This window comes from Staurois parvus, unplaced genomic scaffold (assembly GCF_062004578.1).
Source record: "Staurois parvus isolate SC_StPar_1 unplaced genomic scaffold, SC_StPar_1.0 ptg003009l, whole genome shotgun sequence".
NCBI lineage: Eukaryota > Metazoa > Chordata > Amphibia > Anura > Ranidae > Staurois > Staurois parvus.
This window is the reverse complement of record NW_028320805.1, coordinates 1-17,206: the sequence shown is the minus strand read 5'-3', so window position 1 is coordinate 17,206 and position 17,206 is coordinate 1. Positions and strand designations below refer to the sequence as shown.

General features: G+C 52.6%; 1 protein-coding gene across 3 annotated transcripts in view; it reads right to left on the bottom strand.

Moving 5' to 3' along the window:
* The window catches only part of DENND4B (DENN domain containing 4B), a 36,841-nt gene extending 20,318 nt beyond the window's left edge, over positions 1-16,523 (bottom strand). For all 3 annotated transcript variants that reach the window (XM_089667082.1, XM_089667083.1, XM_089667084.1), the window contains exons 1-14: positions 16,217-16,523; positions 15,884-16,136; positions 14,445-14,514; positions 13,973-14,142; positions 11,984-12,225; positions 11,831-11,897; positions 9,549-9,607; positions 8,316-8,460; positions 8,033-8,208; positions 7,806-7,906; positions 6,711-6,926; positions 2,236-2,381; positions 2,012-2,151; positions 356-479 (exon numbers count right to left, since the gene is read on the bottom strand). In XM_089667082.1, the coding sequence (XP_089523208.1) occupies positions 356-479; positions 2,012-2,151; positions 2,236-2,381; positions 6,711-6,926; positions 7,806-7,906; positions 8,033-8,208; positions 8,316-8,460; positions 9,549-9,607; positions 11,831-11,897; positions 11,984-12,225; positions 13,973-14,142; positions 14,445-14,514; positions 15,884-16,136; positions 16,217-16,509 (2,202 nt within the window). In that variant the 5' untranslated portion in view covers positions 16,510-16,523. The remainder of the gene's footprint in view (positions 1-355; positions 480-2,011; positions 2,152-2,235; positions 2,382-6,710; positions 6,927-7,805; positions 7,907-8,032; positions 8,209-8,315; positions 8,461-9,548; positions 9,608-11,830; positions 11,898-11,983; positions 12,226-13,972; positions 14,143-14,444; positions 14,515-15,883; positions 16,137-16,216) is intronic.
* Positions 16,524-17,206: the final 683 nt, after the last annotated feature.

Here is a 17,206-nt window from a genome sequence, read left to right as displayed (position 1 = left end):
ATACACTTCTTTAAAATACATTCATTTTATTTCCAGCCCGTGTTACAACCAGAACTCTGTGTTTAGACCTAAACCACCAGCTGAAAGCTGAAATCAGGCTTGCAGTGATAAGCCAATGGGCATGATGGAAAAGGTACTTAAAGTGAGTCTATAAGGAATGAAGAGCTCCAGGTGGGTGATAGAGCCGTGCCGTCCAAAGAGCAGGCAGGGAACAAGATGATGGGATAGACTTAGCAAGGTTCTGGAAAGTGTTGTCACCCTCCTGATTCAGCCACACGGTGGGGGATGAGGAATAACAAGAACATGCGCATTCCCTTGACAAACGTTATAAACCAAAGATTGGTCCTTCACCTACTTGTTTGGTTCGCCGAGGTGCAGGGCTGCTAGGGGCGCTAGTTTTTGACTGGGTAGGGGGCGCCATCAGCAGATCTTGTGGAAGCTCAAACAGGTCTCTCTGGAGAACTGGGAAGGTTTCATACCTGGAGTGGAGAAAGGACATTGATGAAGTTAAAGAGGCACTCCAACCAAAAACCTGGGTGGAGCCCCTGTCTGATCTTGGTAGATCTCCCTCAATGTCTTCAGTGCTCTTCTATCTCCCAGTGACCCCTGTATCCCCCGGTGTGCCCCAGTATGTCCTCTGTCATCTAGTGATTCCAAGTGCCCCCCGCTGTGCCCCATGACTCCAAGTACACTCCAGAGCAACCGGCATCATTCAGTGACTCCAGTGTGCCCAGTGTACCCTGTGGCTCCAATGCGCCTATTACACCCAGTGATTCCTGTGTCACCCAATGACCCTAGTGCATCCCCCATGTACCCTGTGGCTCCAGTGCACCCACTGACACCAATGTGCCTAGTACAAACAAGTGTTTCCTGTGTCATCCAGTGACCCTAGTGCACCCAATGACTTTAGTGCACCCACTGGCTCAAATACACCCAGTGCACCCACTGACTCCAATGTGCCCAGTGTACCCAGTGGCTCCAGTGCGCCCAATGACTTTAGTGCACCCACTGACTCCAATGTGCCCAGTGGCTCCAGTGCGCCCAATGACTTTAGTGCACCCACTGGCTCAAATACACCCAGTGCACCTACTGACTCCAATGTGCACAGTGTGCCCAGTGGCTCCAGTGCGCCCAATGGCTTTAGTGCACCCACTGACTCCAATGTGCCCAGTGTACCCAGTGGCTCCAGTGTGCCCAATGACTTTAGTGCACCCACTGACTCCAATGTGCCCAGTGTATCCAATGGCTCCAGTGTGCCCAATGACTTTAGTGCACCCGCTGGCTGAAATATACCCAGTGCACCCACTGACTGCAATGTGCCCAATGGCTACAATGCTCCTAGTGCACCCAGTGATTGCTGTGTCATCTAATGACACCACTGCACCCATGTGCTCTGTGGCTCAAGTGCGCCCAGTGACGTTACTGTAGCCACTGCACCTAGTACACCCAGTGACCCCTGTATCATCTAGTGACCCTAGTACACCCCAGAGTACACAGTAGCTCCACTGCACCCACTGACTCCAATGCTCTTAGTAGACCCAGTGAGTCCTGTGTCATCTAGTGACCCTGGTGCATCCCAGTGTACCCTGTGACTTTACGCACCCACTGACTGCAATGTGCTCTATGTACACAGTGGCTCCAATGTGCCCAATGACTCCATTGCTCCTAGGACACCCAGTAACCCCAGTGTACCCAAAACAATCCTGTGTCATCTAGTGACCCCACTGTACCCATGTGCCAAGTAACCCCAGCGTATCCAAAACAATCCTGTGTCATCTGGTGACCCCACTTTCCCCCTGTGTGCCCAGTAACCCCAGTGTACCCAAAACAATCCTGTGTCATCTGGTGACTCCTAGTGCATCTTCATAAAACCCGTGCCTTCACCATCAGTATCAGCTGCTGCCTCTCTACCCTCAGGTACGTTCCCCGAAGTTACCCAGACTGCCCTTCTTCCTGTGGACCCTGCCTGTGACAACAAAGAGGGCACCAAGTTGGCGAAAGAAAAGCTTACTTGTACTGGGCTGGTAGCTCTATGCCATGGGGGTCCTGTGGTTCCTCGGCAGGCATGATAAAAACGGTATGTTCACTGCGGTGAGATTCGTCCAGCTCTACAAGATGCAGATCTTCCATCTTCTCCCCATCTACCTGCACCTAGAATACAAGGTACAACTCATATCCTGGCCTGAGGTGGGTTCACACATCTAGGGAGAGGAAGACGTGGCGGCGTGTCTTTACCTTCTCCACGCAGTTATCGAAAAACTCCAGAGACGCATGCCGCTCATTAACGAAGGAGCAGTCTTCGATAAACTGCGTGAACATCTGAGTCTTCACCAGCTGCGAGTAGAATTTTTGGTGGGCTCGGTCCCTGGACTTCTTGAAACCTGGAAAGTAAATTATTCTCTAAACCTTTTCACTTCTGGAATCCTCCTCTCCTCATCCATGTCCACTAAAACTTCAACTATCTCCCTTACCTAGCTCATTCTCCTCCATGTGTCTACAGGCCCCACTTACTACAGCTTGTCCATTGTTGTTCCCAAGAACCAGCTTGTTGGTGCATCTATTCTATACAAGGTTCCATCAGTCCCTCAGATGACCAATATTTCTCTCTTCATCCAGAAACTCTCCATGTCTTAGGGTAGAGGATTAGGGATTGAGTTCGAAGGTAGGGGGTATGGGCAAGAAGTCTATGTGTCAAGAAAGTTCCACTGTAGGCTTCTTCTACTTCTGCATCCACCCAGCATCAGGAGAAGGCTTCCAACAGTTGTGAACATCAAACACTTCAATTCTCAGAAGAGGTGGGGGTAAAACCACCCAATGTAAAAGCCGAAAGTAAATTTACTGAAGCAAATCAATGCACAGAGCAGTCCGAGAGGTGCAACCAACTCCAACGCGTTTCACTTCTAACTGGAGCTTAATCGTAGAGTTGGTTGCACCTGGAGGACTTGATTTCCTTCAACAAACCTAACCTTGGCTTTTATGGTGACTGGCTTTTTTTCCCCCTTTCTTCTGAGGACTGAGGTGTTAGAAGTCTCTATGTTGGTCAGGCCACTTCTCAAGACCACAATTCTTACCAGGTTCACCAGCCAATTATTTTGACCAGATCATACCATCCACCCGTCCTTCATGAGATGACAACTCTAGCTTTGTTCCCCAGGCAAAGAAAATCATCATCTGCCAAGTCTTTACTGATTCTCTCGAAGTTTCTACTTCTATTATCTTCTCCTAATGCTTGTCCACTTGGATTTCAGCTGTAAGTCCTACCCAACCCAGTCTGTCCATCTGTCCACCACCCAGGTTTTCAGTCTTGTCCACCTGGATTTCATCTGTAAGTACTACCCAACCCAGCCTGTCCGTGTGTCCACCACCCAGGTTTTCAGTCTGGTCCACCTGGATTTCATCTGTAAGTCCCACTCAACCCAGCCTGTCCATGTGTCCACCACCCAGGTTTTCAGTCTGGTCCACCTGGATTTCATCTGTAAGTACTACCCAACCCAGTCTGTCCATCACCCAGGTTTTCAGTCTTGTCCACCTGGATTTCATCTGTAAGTACTACCCAACCCAGCCTGTCCATGTGTCCACCACCCAGGTTTTCAGTCTTGTCCACCTGGATTTCATCTGTAAGTCCTACCCAATCCAACCTGTCCATATGTCCACCACCCAGGTTTTCAGTCTTGTCCACCTGGATTTCATCTGTAAGTCCTACCCAACCCAGCCTGTCCGTGTATCCACCACCCAGGTTTTCAGTCTTGTCCACCTGGATTTCATCTGTAAGTCCTACACAACCCAGCCTGTTCGTGTGTACACACCCAGGTTTTCAGTCTTGTCCACCTGGATTTCATCTGTAAGTCCCCCCCAACCCAGCCTGTCCATGTGTCCACCACCCAGGTTTTCAGTCTGGTCCACCTGGATTTCATCTGTAAGTACTACCCAACCCAGCCTGTCCATGTGTCCACCACCCAGGTTTTCAGTCTTCTCCACCTGGATTTCATCTGTAAGTCCTACCCAATCCAACCTGTCCGTATGTCCACCACCCAGGTTTTCAGTCTTGTCCACCTGGATTTCATCTCTAACTCCCACTCAACCCAGCCTGTCCGTGTGTCCACCACCCAGGTTTTCAGTCTTGTCCACCTGGATTTCATCTGTAAGTCCTACCCAACCCAGCCTGTCCGTGTATCCACCACCCAGGTTTTCAGTCTTGTCCACCTGGATTTCATCTGTAAGTCCTACACAACCCAGCCTGTTCGTGTGTACACACCCAGGTTTTCAGTCTTGTCCACCTGGATTTCATCTGTAAGTCCCCCCCAACCCAGTCTGTCCATGTTTCCACCACCCAGGTTTTCAGCCTTGTCCACCTGGATTTCATCTGTAAGTCCTACCCAACCCAGCCTGTCCATGTATCCACCACCCAGGTTTTCAGTCTTGTCCACCTGGATTTCATCTCTAACTCCCACTCAACCCAGCCTGTCCGTGTATCCACCACCCGGGTTTTCAGTCTTGTCCACCTGGATTTCATCTGTAAGTCCTACACAACCCAGCCTGTCCGTGTATCCACCACCCGGGTTTTCAGTCTTGTCCACCTGGATTTCATCTGTAAGTCCTACACAACCCAGCCTGTTCGTGTGTACACACCCAGGTTTTCAGTCTTGTCCACCTGGATTTCATCTGTAAGTCCTACCCAACCCAGCCTGTCCGCGTGTCCACCATCCAGGTTTTCAGTCTTGTCCACCTGGATTTCATCTGTAAGTCCTACCCAACCCAGCCTGTCCATGTGTCCACCACCCAGGTTTTCAGTCTTGTCCACCTGGATTTCATCTGTAAGTCTACCCAATCCAACCTGTCCGTATGTCCACCACTCAGGTTTTCAGTCTTGTCCACCTGGATTTCATCTCTAACTCCCACTCAACCCAGCCTGTCCGTGTGTCCACCACCCAGGTTTTCAGTCTTGTCCACCTGGATTTCATCAGTAAGTCCTACACAACCCAGCCTGTTCGTGTGTACACACCCAGGTTTTCAGTCTTGTCCACCTGGATTTCATCTGTACGTCCTACCCAACCCAGCCTGACCATGTGTCCACCACCCGGGTTTTCAGTCTTGTCCACCTGGATTTCATCTGTAAGTCCTTCCCAACCCAGCCTGTCCATGTATCCACCACCCAGGTTTTCAGTCTTGTCCACCTGGATTTCATCTGTAAGTCCTACCCAACCCAGCCTATCCATGTGTCCACCACCCAGGTTTTCAGTCTTGTCCACCTGGATTTCATCTGTAAGTCCTACCCAACCCAGCCTGTCCGTGTGTCCGCCACCCAGGTTTTCAGTCTTGTCCACCTGGATTTCATCTCTAACTCCCACTCAACCCAGCCTGTCCGTGTGTCCACCACCCAGGTTTTCAGTCTTGTCCACCTGGATTTCATCTCTAACTCCCACTCAACCCAGCCTGTCCGTGTGTCCACCACCCGGGTTTTCAGTCTTGTCCACCTGGATTTCATCTGTACGTCCTACCCAACCCAGCCTGACCATGTGTCCACCACCCGGGTTTTCAGTCTTGTCCACCTGGATTTCATCTGTAAGTCCTACCCAACCCAGCCTGTCCATGTTTCCACCACCCAGGTTTTCAGCCTTGTCCAGCTGGATTTCATCTGTAAGTCCTACCCAACCCAGCCTATCCGTGTGTCCACCACCCAGGTTTTCAGTCTTGTCCACCTGGATTTCATCTGTAAGTCCTACCCAACCCAGCCTGTCCGCGTGTCCACCATCCAGGTTTTCAGTCTTGTCCACCTGGATTTCATCTGTAAGTCCTACCCAACCCAGCCTGTCCATGTGTCCACCACCCAGGTTTTCAGTCTTGTCCACCTGGATTTCATCTGTAAGTCTACCCAATCCAACCTGTCCGTATGTCCACCACTCAGGTTTTCAGTCTTGTCCACCTGGATTTCATCTCTAACTCCCACTCAACCCAGCCTGTCCGTGTGTCCACCACCCAGGTTTTCAGTCTTGTCCACCTGGATTTCATCAGTAAGTCCTTCCCAACCCAGCCTGTCCATGTATCCACCACCCAGGTTTTCAGTCTTGTCCACCTGGATTTCATCTGTAAGTCCTACCCAACCCAGCCTGTCCATGTGTCCACCACCCAGGTTTTCAGTCTTGTCCACCTGGATTTCATCTGTAAGTCCTACCAAACCCAGCCTGTCCATGTTTCCACCACCCAGGTTTTCAGCCTTGTCCAGCTGGATTTCATCTGTAAGTCCTACCCAACCCAGCCTATCCGTGTGTCCACCACCCAGGTTTTCAGTCTTGTCCACCTGGATTTCATCTGTAAGTCCTACCAAACCCAGCCTGTCCGTGTGTCCACCACACAGGTTTTCAGTCTTGTTCACCTGGATTTCATCTGCAAGTCCTACCCAACCCAGCCTGTCCGTGTGTCCACCACCCAGGTTTTCAGTCTTGTCCACCTGGATTTCATCTGTAAGTCCTACCAAACCCAGCCTGTCCGTGTGTCCACCACACAGGTTTTCAGTCTTGTTCACCTGGATTTCATCTGCAAGTCCTACCCAACCCAGCCTGTCCGTGTGTCCACCACCCAGGTTTTCAGTCTGAGCTAAATGAACCGCTACTCGCTTTAATGTATAATTCCTCTGCCCGTTCTTCTGGATCTGCACATGAACCTCCTTCCTCCACAAAACTAAGAACCTGCCCGTTCCTCCTCCTTCGTACCCTCCACGTTGAACAGGTTGCTGGAGTCCCGCGTTCGTTCTGAGGGCGCCTGTGTGATTGGCAGGAGGTAGGACCGGTATCCCTTGAACAAGCAGGACATGAATCTGAGAAAGGAGGCTCGTACATCCAGCTCCAGCTGCGTGCGCCGCCCGTAGATCAGATCGTAGTCTTTCAGCAGGAACTCCAGAGAAGCTTCCTCCATGGGCTTGTTGTACACTGGGAGGGAGAAGAGAACGTGGACCCTCAGAAAACCACAACATAATGAAGCACCACAAAGTGTCATGAAAAATGGGTTCCTGAATGTGCCCATCCCAGAAGGGCCACAAAAGGAGGAGCTTGGGCCACCCTTGTAAGTGACCTCAGAAAGGCAAAAGGATGTAAAACACACCAACACATAGAATGCCCGCCCATCCCCCATCCCCCCCATAGAAATGGCTTGGCCACAGTAGGTATGAGGGGAATCTGTTTGCTAGGGGTCCTGGACTGAGAGCCCAGATACCCACCAGGCACAGGTAGGCACTGCAGATACAGACCAGTGACACCAAAGACAATGGGCACAGTGCTGGGACACAGACCAGTGACACCAAAGACAGCGGACACAGTGCAGGAACATGGACAGCACAGACAGGGGGCACAGTGCAGGGACACAGACCAGAGACAGGACAGCGGGCACAGTGCAGGGACACGGACCAGAGACAGGACAGCGGGCACAGTGCAGGGACACGGACCAGAGACAGGACAGACAGCGAGCACAGTGCAGGGACACGGACCAGAGACAGGACAGCGGGCACAGTGCAGGGACACGGACCAGAGACAGGACAGCGGGCACAGTGCAGGGACACGGACCAAAGACAGGATAGCAGGCACAGTGCAGGGACACGGACCAGAGACAGGACAGCTGGCACAGTGCAGGGACACGGACCAGAGACAGAACAGACAGCGAGCACTGTGCAGGGACACGGACAGCACAGACAGCGGGCACAGTGCAGGGACACAGACAGCACACACAGTGGGCACAGTGCAGGAACGCGGTCAGCGGGCACAGTGCAGGAACGCGGTCAGCGGGCACGGGGAAGATGTAAGCAGAGGCCTCACTCTCGTCTAGCTGTTTGTGGAGGTCGCTCAGGCAGTTGCGGAGGACTTTGCAGGGTCTGCGGGGTAACGTCTGATAGGAGGGGATCTTCTTCTCTTCGCTCCTGTAAGACACACAAGGATCTGATGCGGACCGACAACACGGGAGTCCAACAATGACAACACACTGCACAACCCCTCCCCCCCCCCCCCATACACGAGCAGGGGGATGAGCAGGGAGCATCTCTTACTGGAACAAGGTGTTGGTATCCAGGTCCACACACAGCACATCCTGAGGGGGGTCATGGAGGTCGAAGTAGCTGGAGTGGATGCCGACGATGAACGGCACCGGAGCACAGAGCACGTCGGCGAGAGTCAGCGGGCAGAGAGGGATGTAGGGGCACTGCCACCGCAGAGGGAAGATGATCTGCAGAGACAACAGGACTGTTACCCCGCGGGACGCCGATGCCGGAATGTAACTACTGTAGCGGCTGGAGAATGACCGGAGGAAACAGAAAAATGGCGGACACTCACAGACACCAGGGCCTCCGCCACGCTGGTCAGGACGTCCGGCCTCTGCGAATGAATGAGCAGCTTCTGTTCAGTGAGGACGGCGAGGAGTAGCGTCACCGCATTCTCCGGGCCCAGATTCTGGAGGAACGTCACGTAACTCGCACCGCTGCAAGACAATCAGACACAATCCAGGAAACACAGTGCGCACGCTAAAATAGCTTCCCTACATTGGGAGGAGAATTTATTGGTACTGGATAAAGGGGCTGAGCACACTTGGCACTATAGAAATCCCAAAAAAGAATAAAAAATATGAATAATATATACTGTATATAGCACATAAAAAATAAATATTATTATTATTATTAAATAGCAGTAAAAGTATTTAAAAAAAAAAATTATATATATATATATATATATATATATATATATATATATATATATACACATACACACATTAAAAAAATGGTACTATTATTAATAATAATACACATTTATATATCTCATTTAAAAATACAAATAACAATAATAATAAATTGAATTATCTAATAAAAATCTGATGTTATAATATATAAGTATAATGCATTAAAAATATTATATAATTATTAATCATATATATATGAATAATATATACTGTATATAGCACATAAAAAAGAATTATTATTAATAATAAATAGCAGTAAAAGTATTTAAAAAAAAAAAAATTATATATATATATATATATATATATATACACACACATAAAAAAAAAGGTACTATTATTATTAATAATAATAATAATAATACACATTTATATATCTCATTTAAAAATACAAATAATAATAATAAATTGAATTATCTAATAAAAATCTGATAATGTTATAATATATAAGTATAATGCATTAAAAATATTATATTATTATTATTAAATATATATATAATTTATCTAGCATTTAAAAACTATTATGTAGCATTAAAAAAATTAAATAATAATAAAATAGGTTTTTATTAAGCAAAAAAAAACCCAAAATCTGATCTTTTATCACACGTTGCCTTATAGCTGCATATTAATGAGATGTTCTACACCCGAGGCCATTGGGACATTTGGATTTCTCTTCTCCCCCCCTCCCCCCCCACCAAAAAAAAATTAAAAAAAATCCTTCTCTATCTTTCTTCTTGGGATTGTATCCCAGCTATTACTGTACAGTATATATAATATATACAAGGATTCTGTTGTCCATATGTGATGACATAAGGCAGGGGGCGCTGTGGGCTCACCTGAGGGGGAGGGGAGAAGACACGGGCTGGCACAGCAGGACGTTGTCGTATGAAGACATCTGAGGATGGAGATGACACGGTAGATCAGAACACTCATTGGAATCACCGCTGGTCAGATCACATCACAAATCTCCTCCAGGCGGAGGAGGTCCTAAGGCCACCAATCATCCATTCACCTCTCGCTTCATCTCCAATCAACCAGACTGAGCAGGGCTTTCCCAGTGTCTCCTGACTGAGGACTGCGGCCTCCAACATGGAACGCTCCTCAACCCTCCAACATGGAACGCTCCTCACCCCTCCAACATGGAACGCTCCTCACCCCTCCAACATGGAACGCTCCTCACCCCTCCAACATGGAACGCTCCTCACCCCTCCAACATGGAACGCTCCTCACCCCTCCAACAAGGAACGCTCCTCACCCCTCCAACAAGGAACGCTCCTCACCCCTCCAACAAGGAACGCTCCTCACCCCTCCAACATGGAACGCTCCTCAACCCTCCAACATGGAACGCTCCTCACCCCTCCAACATGGAACGCTCCTCACCCCTCCAACATGGAACGCTCCTCACCCCTCCAACAAGGAACGCTCCTCACCCCTCCAACAAGGAACGCTCCTCACCCCTCCAACATGAAACTCTCCTCACCCCTCCAACATGAAACTCTCCTCACCCCTCCAACATGAAACGCTCCTCACCCCTCCAACATGGAACGCTCCTCACCCCTCCAACATGAAACTCTCCTCACCCCTCCAACATGGAACGCTCCTCACCCCTCCAACATGAAACTCTCCTCACCCCTCCAACATGAAACTCTCCTCACCCCTCCAACAAGGAACGCTCCTCACCCCTCCAACAAGGAACGCTCTTCACCCCTCCAACAAGGAACGCTCCTCACCCCTCCAACATGAAACGCTCCTCACCCCTCCAACATGAAACTCTCCTCACCCCTCCAACATGAAACTCTCCTCACCCCTCCAACATGAAACTCTCCTCACCCCTCCAACATGAAACTCTCCTCAGCCCTCCAACATGAAACGCTCCTCACCCCTCCAACATGAAACGCTCCTCACCCCTCCAACAAGGAACGCTCCTCACCCCTCCAACATGAAACTCTCCTCACCCCTCCAACATGAAACTCTCCTCACCCCTCCAACAAGGAACGCTCCTCACCCCTCCAACAAGGAACGCTCCTCACCCCTCCAACAAGGAACGCTCCTCACCCCTCCAACAAGGAACGCTCCTCACCCCTCCAACAAGGAACGCTCCTCACCCCTCCAACATGAAACGCTCCTCACCCCTCCAACATGAAACGCTCCTCACCCCTCCAACATGAAACGCTCCTCACCCCTCCAACAAGGAACGCTCCTCACCCCTCCAACAAGGAACGCTCCTCACCCCTCCAACAAGGAACGCTCCTCACCCCTCCGACGTGGAACGCTCCTCACCCCTCCAACAAGGAACGCTCCTCACCCCTCCAACAAGGAACGCTCCTCACCCCTCCGACGTGGAACGCTCCTCACCCCTCCGACGTGGAACGCTCCTCACCCCTCCGACGTGGAACGCTCCTCACCCCTCCGACGTGGAACGCTCCTCACCCCTCCGACGTGGAACGCTCCTCACCCCTCCGACGTGGAACGCTCCTCACCCCTCCAACGTGGAACGCTCCTCACCCCTCCAACGTGGAACGCTCCTCACCCCTCCAACGTGGAACGCTCCTCACCCCTCCAACGTGGAACGCTCCTCACCCCTCCAACATGGAACGCTCCTCACCCCTCCAACATGGAACGCTCCTCACCCCTCCAACATGGAACGCTCCTCACCCCTCCAACATGAAACGCTCCTCACCCCTCCAACAAGGAACGCTCCTCACCCCTCCAACAAGAAACACTCCTCACCCCTCCAACAAGGAACGCTCCTCACCCCTCCAACAAGGAACGCTCCTCACCCCTCCAACAAGGAACGCTCCTCACCCCTCCAACAAGGAACGCTCCTCACCCCTCCAACATGGAACGCTCCTCACCCCTCCAACATGGAACGCTCCTCACCCCTCCAACATGGTACGCTCCTCACCCCTCCAACATGGTACGCTCCTCACCCCCCCAACATACATGTAGAACTACCACTCTCTACTACTCTCTCCTCGAGAGATTTCGCCTTGCAGACAGGAAATGAAGGGAAATCTCACCGAGGACACAGACAGCAAAGCCCAGCCGAGGATCGAACATACAAACGTTTTTTAACCTCGTTCCGGGAAGAAGAGGTCTCTGGTTCCACCATACTGACCTGGATGAGGATGCGCGGTCTCTGCGGGGACGGGAAGGGGACATTGAACATGAAGTTGGAGATGTGTCTGAAAACAGAAGGGAAGTCCTTCAGAGTCCAGACATTGTGTGTGTGTGGCCGGCACAATGCAGGACCTATGCATGGACAACTCACTTCTCTATGGGCAGGACATGGGGGCCAGAGATGGAGTAGCGATAGATGAACGTCAGAAACTTCTGGAAGACGTCAAAGAACGGCCAGTGGGACAGAACGCAGATGCTTTTCTTGGTCTGAACGGACTTGCTGCTGATGGGGCGTCTGTCCACCACGCTGATCAGGCCCAGGCGCTGGCACTGCTTCTCCGACAGATCCTCCCGAGGATATTGCTCGTAGAACTGGATGGCGGCTCCGTATACCTGAGAGAGGAGCGCAAAGAGAAAGATGGAAATTTACAGGATAAGGCCAAGAGTCTGTGGACCCCTGACCATCACACCTCCAAGGCCAAGAGTCTGTGGACCCCTAACCATCACACCAACAAGGCCAAGAGTCTGTGGACCCCTGACCATCACACCTCCAAGGCCAAGAGTCTGTGGACCCCTGACCATCACACCTCCAAGGCCAAGAGTATGTGGACCCCTGACCATCACACCTACAAGGCCAAGAGTCTGTGGACCCCTGACCATCACACCTCCAAGGTCAAGAGTCTGTGGACCCCTGACCATCACACCTACAAGGCCAAGAGTCTGTGGACCCCTATTCATCACACCTACAAGGCCAAGAGTCTGTGGACCCCTGACCATCACACCTCCAAGGCCAAGAGTATGTGGACCCCTGACCATCACACCTCCAAGGCCAAGAGTCTGTGGAACCCTGACCATCACACCTACAAGGCCAAGAGTCTGTGGACCCCTATTCATCACACCTACAAGGCCAAGAGTCTGTGGACCCCTGACCATCACACCTCCAAGGCCAAGAGTCTGTGGACCCCTGACCATCACACCTCCAAGGCCAAGAGTCTGTGGACCCCTGACCATCACACGTCCAAGGCCAAGAGTCTGTGGACCCCTGACCATCACACCTCCAAGGCCAAGAGTCTGTGCACCCCTGACCATCACACTTCCAAAGCCAAGAGTCCGTGGACCCCTGACCATCACACCTACAAGGCCAAGAGTCTGTGGACCCCTGACCATCACACCTACAAGGCCAAGAGTCTGTGGACCCCTGACCATCACACCTACAAGGCCAAGAGTCTGTGGACCCCTATTCATCACACCTACAAGGCCAAGAGTCTATGGACCCCTAACCATCACACCTCCAAGGCCAAGAGTCTGTGGACCCCCTAACCATCACACCTACAAGGCCAAGAGTCTGTGGACCCCTAAGCATCACACCTACAAGGCCAAGAGTCTATGGACCCCTAACCATCACACCTACAAGGCAAAGAGTCTATGACCCTTAACATCACACCTCCAAGGCCAAGAGTCTGTGGACCCCCTAACCATCACACCTACAAGGCCAAGAGTCTATGGACCCCTAACCATCACACCTACAAGGCAAAGAGTCTATGACCCTTAACATCACACCTCCAAGGCCAAGAGTCTGTGGACCCCCTAACCATCACACCTACAAGGCCAAGAGTCTGTGGACCCCTAAGCATCACACCTACAAGGCCAAGAGTCTATGGACCCCTAACCATCACACCTACAAGGCAAAGAGTCTATGACCCTTAACATCACACCTACAAGGCAAAGAGTCTGTGGACCCCTAACATCACACCTACAATGCCAAGAGTCTGTGGACCCCTGACCATCACACCTATAAGGCAAAGGAGTCTGTGGACCCCTGACCATCAACCCTATACGGCCAAGAGTCTATGGACCCCTGACTATCAACCCCATAAGGCCAAGGAGTCTGTGGACCCCTATCACTCCTATATGGCCAAGTGTCTTTGCACCTCCGACCAGCACATCTTTATGGACTAAAGCCTGCATGGCCATCAGTCCTATACGAGCTGTTAGGACACTGCACTCCGAAATCATGGCCAGTAACATGGCACTGGCCCACTTTTTGAAAACTTGGTCCTCCTTTTAGTCAAATTTCTTGTTTGCAATTCAATATGGTGACACTAAACTGGGAGAGAGCGAAGCAGAAGACCCATCTCACCTTGTCCCCAGACGCTCCGGTCAGCACGAAGGTGGAGAAGACTGGTAGGTGGTACTTGGTGTTCAGTGACCAGCTCTCGATGGTGGCCCCCATCGGCAGGCAGAACATAGCGACCAGTTCTGGGAACGGGAAGAGCTCGTTGTCCGTCTCCGGAAATCGGCTGATCACCCCTGTGAAGGAAAGCCATCAATACGAGGGTCAGATGTCTCCAGAAGGACCCACAAATCTTTTATTGGTGTACTGACCTCGGGGGGTTCACCAAGTGTGCTACCAAGAGCAACCAATCAGAACCCAACAGAGAGCCTTTCTCAGCCATTGTGCCCCAAGGGAACCCTTTAAATAATTCTCGGATCTAAGGGAACCCCTGATAAAATGACTTCATCTGGGTCCAATGGTGGTTGGTGGAACGCTCCAAAGCCTTCCTGGCAAATCACAGACCCTCAACCCCCGACCCCGCCCTACACACACTGACCTGCTTCATACACCAAGCTGTGCGTCTTCGCCATGGCCTTCTTGTAGCAGAGAAAGAGGGCGGGGCCAAACTGCAAAAAGATGTCACATGACTGAGACCGCAGGGCAGGACGCAATATGCGAGCATTATATATAGTGTGTGACTCTGGGGGAGGGGACATTAGAGCGTAAGCTCCTCTGGTACAGAGACTGATGGGACTGTGGGGGAGGGGGCATTAGAGCGTAAGCTCCTCTGGTACAGAGACTGATGGGACTGTGGGGGAGGGGACATTAGAGCGTAAGCTCCTCTGGTACAGAGACTGATGGGACTGTGGGGGAGGGGACATTAGAGCGTAAGCTCCTCTGGTACAGAGACTGATGGGACTGTGGGGGAGGGGACATTAGAGTGTAAGCTCCTCTGGTACAGAGACTGATGGGACTGTGGGGGAGGGGGCATTAGAGTGTAAGCTCCTCTGGTACAGAGACTGATGGGACTGTGGGGGAGGGGACATTAGAGCGTAAGCTCCTCTGGTACAGAGACTGGTGGGACTGTGGGGGACATTAGAGTGTAAGCTCCTCTGGTACAGAGACTGATGGGACTGTGGGGGAGGGGACATTAGAGTGTAAGCACCTCTGGTACAGAGACTGATGGGACTGTGGGGGAGGGGACATTAGAGTGTAAGCTCCTCTGGTGCAGAGACTGATGGGACTGCGGGGGAGGGGACCTTAGAGTGTAAGCTCCTCTGGTACAGAGACTGATGGGACTGTGGGGGAGGGGACATTAGAGTGTAAGCTCCTCTGGTACAGAGACTGATGGGACTGTGGGGGAGGGGACATTAGAGTGTAAGCTCCTCTGGTACAGAGACTGATGGGACTGCGGGGGAGGGGACATTAGAGTGTAAGCTCCTCTGCTACAGAGACTGATGGGACTGTGGGGGAGGGGACATTAGAGTGTAAGCTCCTCTGGTGCAGAGACTGGTGGGACTGTGGGGGAGGGGATATTAGAGTGTAAGCTCCTCTGGTACAGAGACTGGTGGGACTGCGGGGGAGGGGACATTAGAGTGTAAGCTCATCTGGTGCAGAGACTGGTGGGACTGTGGGGGAGGGGACATTAGAGTGTAAGCTCCTCTGGTACAGAGACTGGTGGGACTGTGGGGGACATTAGAGTGTAAGCTCCTCTGGTGCAGAGACTGGTGGGACTGTGGGGGAGGGGACATTAGAGTGTAAGCTCCTCTGGTACAGAGATGATGGGACTGCGGGGGAGGGGACATTAGAGTGTAAGCTCCTCTGGTACAGAGACTGGTGGGACTGCGGGGGAGGGGATATTAGAGTGTAAGCTCCTCTGGTGCAGAGACTGATGGGACTGCGGGGGAGGGGACATTAGAGTGTAAGCTCCTCTGGTACAGAGACTGGTGGGACTGTGGGGGAGGGGCATCTGGCGGGAGATGTTGGGGCCCTCACCATGCTGGTGTTCAGGTTCCGGTCCACCTTACAGAAGGTATGGGGTGTGCTCTCCCCTTTGCTGGGATTAATAATACAGATGTCCATGACCCCCAGCGTGTTGAGTCCCAGGGACTCGGGGGCCCTCTTGAAGATGAGGAAGGTTCTGGGCTGCCCGGGGGCCCCGGAGCTCAGGTTGGCAGAGTGGCTGTACGGCGTGGTCTCGAGGACTTCGAATCCGGCCTTCACGGTCTCCTTCCCCTCATAGTGGACCCTGAGAAGAGAGAGGCATGCTGGGACAAGGTGAGGATGGACGCACCCACAAGCACAAACCGCGGCCCGCCGCCAGCTCACCCCAGCTCTGTGATCGGCATCTTGTCCCTCCCCCGGCGGTAGCACAGGTACAGCTGCTGGTTAGTGAGGAGGCTGGTGCTGAGGTCGGCGCTGTGACCCCCGGGGGTCCGCTCGATGCAGGTGTACCCCTGAGGAACGTCCTCGCCATGAGAGCGGATGATGACGGTCACGTCGGTGACGGGTTCGGGGGGGCGCGCCGGACGGCGGTTCTCATCCTCTAGCGGCTTCGAGGTCGGCGTCAGACCCGCCACTACAAAATAGTCCACCAGCTCCGGGGGCCCCTCCTCCATCATGGCAGCATGTTGTCCGTTCTACGAGAAGATCAAAGGGATACCGCATCAGGAGAGGAGCCGGTACAGCGGAGGATGGTGGGGGGGGGTGGAGGGGTGATGGAGGGTGGAGGGGTGATGGAGGGGTGAAGGGATGGAGGGGTGATGGAGGGTGGAGGGGTGATGGAGGGGTGATGGAGGGTGAAGGGATGGAGGGGTGGTGGAGGGGGGGTAGAGGGGTGATGGAGGGTGGAGGGGGGGTAGAGGGATGATGGAGGGTGGAGGGGGGGTAAAGGGGTGGAGGGGGGGGTTAGAGGGGTGAAGGGATGGAGGGGGGGTAGAGGGGTGAAGGGATGGAGGGGGGATGGAGGGGTGATGGAGGGTGGAGGGGGGGTAGAGGGGTGATGGAGGGTGGAGGGGGGGTAGAGGGGTGATGGAGGGTGGAGGGGGGGTAGAGGGGTGATGGAGGGTGGAGGGGGGGTAGAGGGGTGATGGAGGGTGGAGGGGGGGGGGGGGTAGAGGGGTGATGGAGGGTGGAGGGGGGGGGGGGGGTAGAGGGGTGATGGAGGGTGGAGGGTGGGTAGAGGGGTGATGGAGGGTGGAGGGGGGGTAGAGGGGTGATGGAGGGTGGAGGGGGGGTAGAGGGGTGATGGAGGGTGGAGGGGGGGTAGAGGGGTGATGGAGGGTGGAGGGGGGGGGGGAGAGGGTTGGGGTGAGGGTG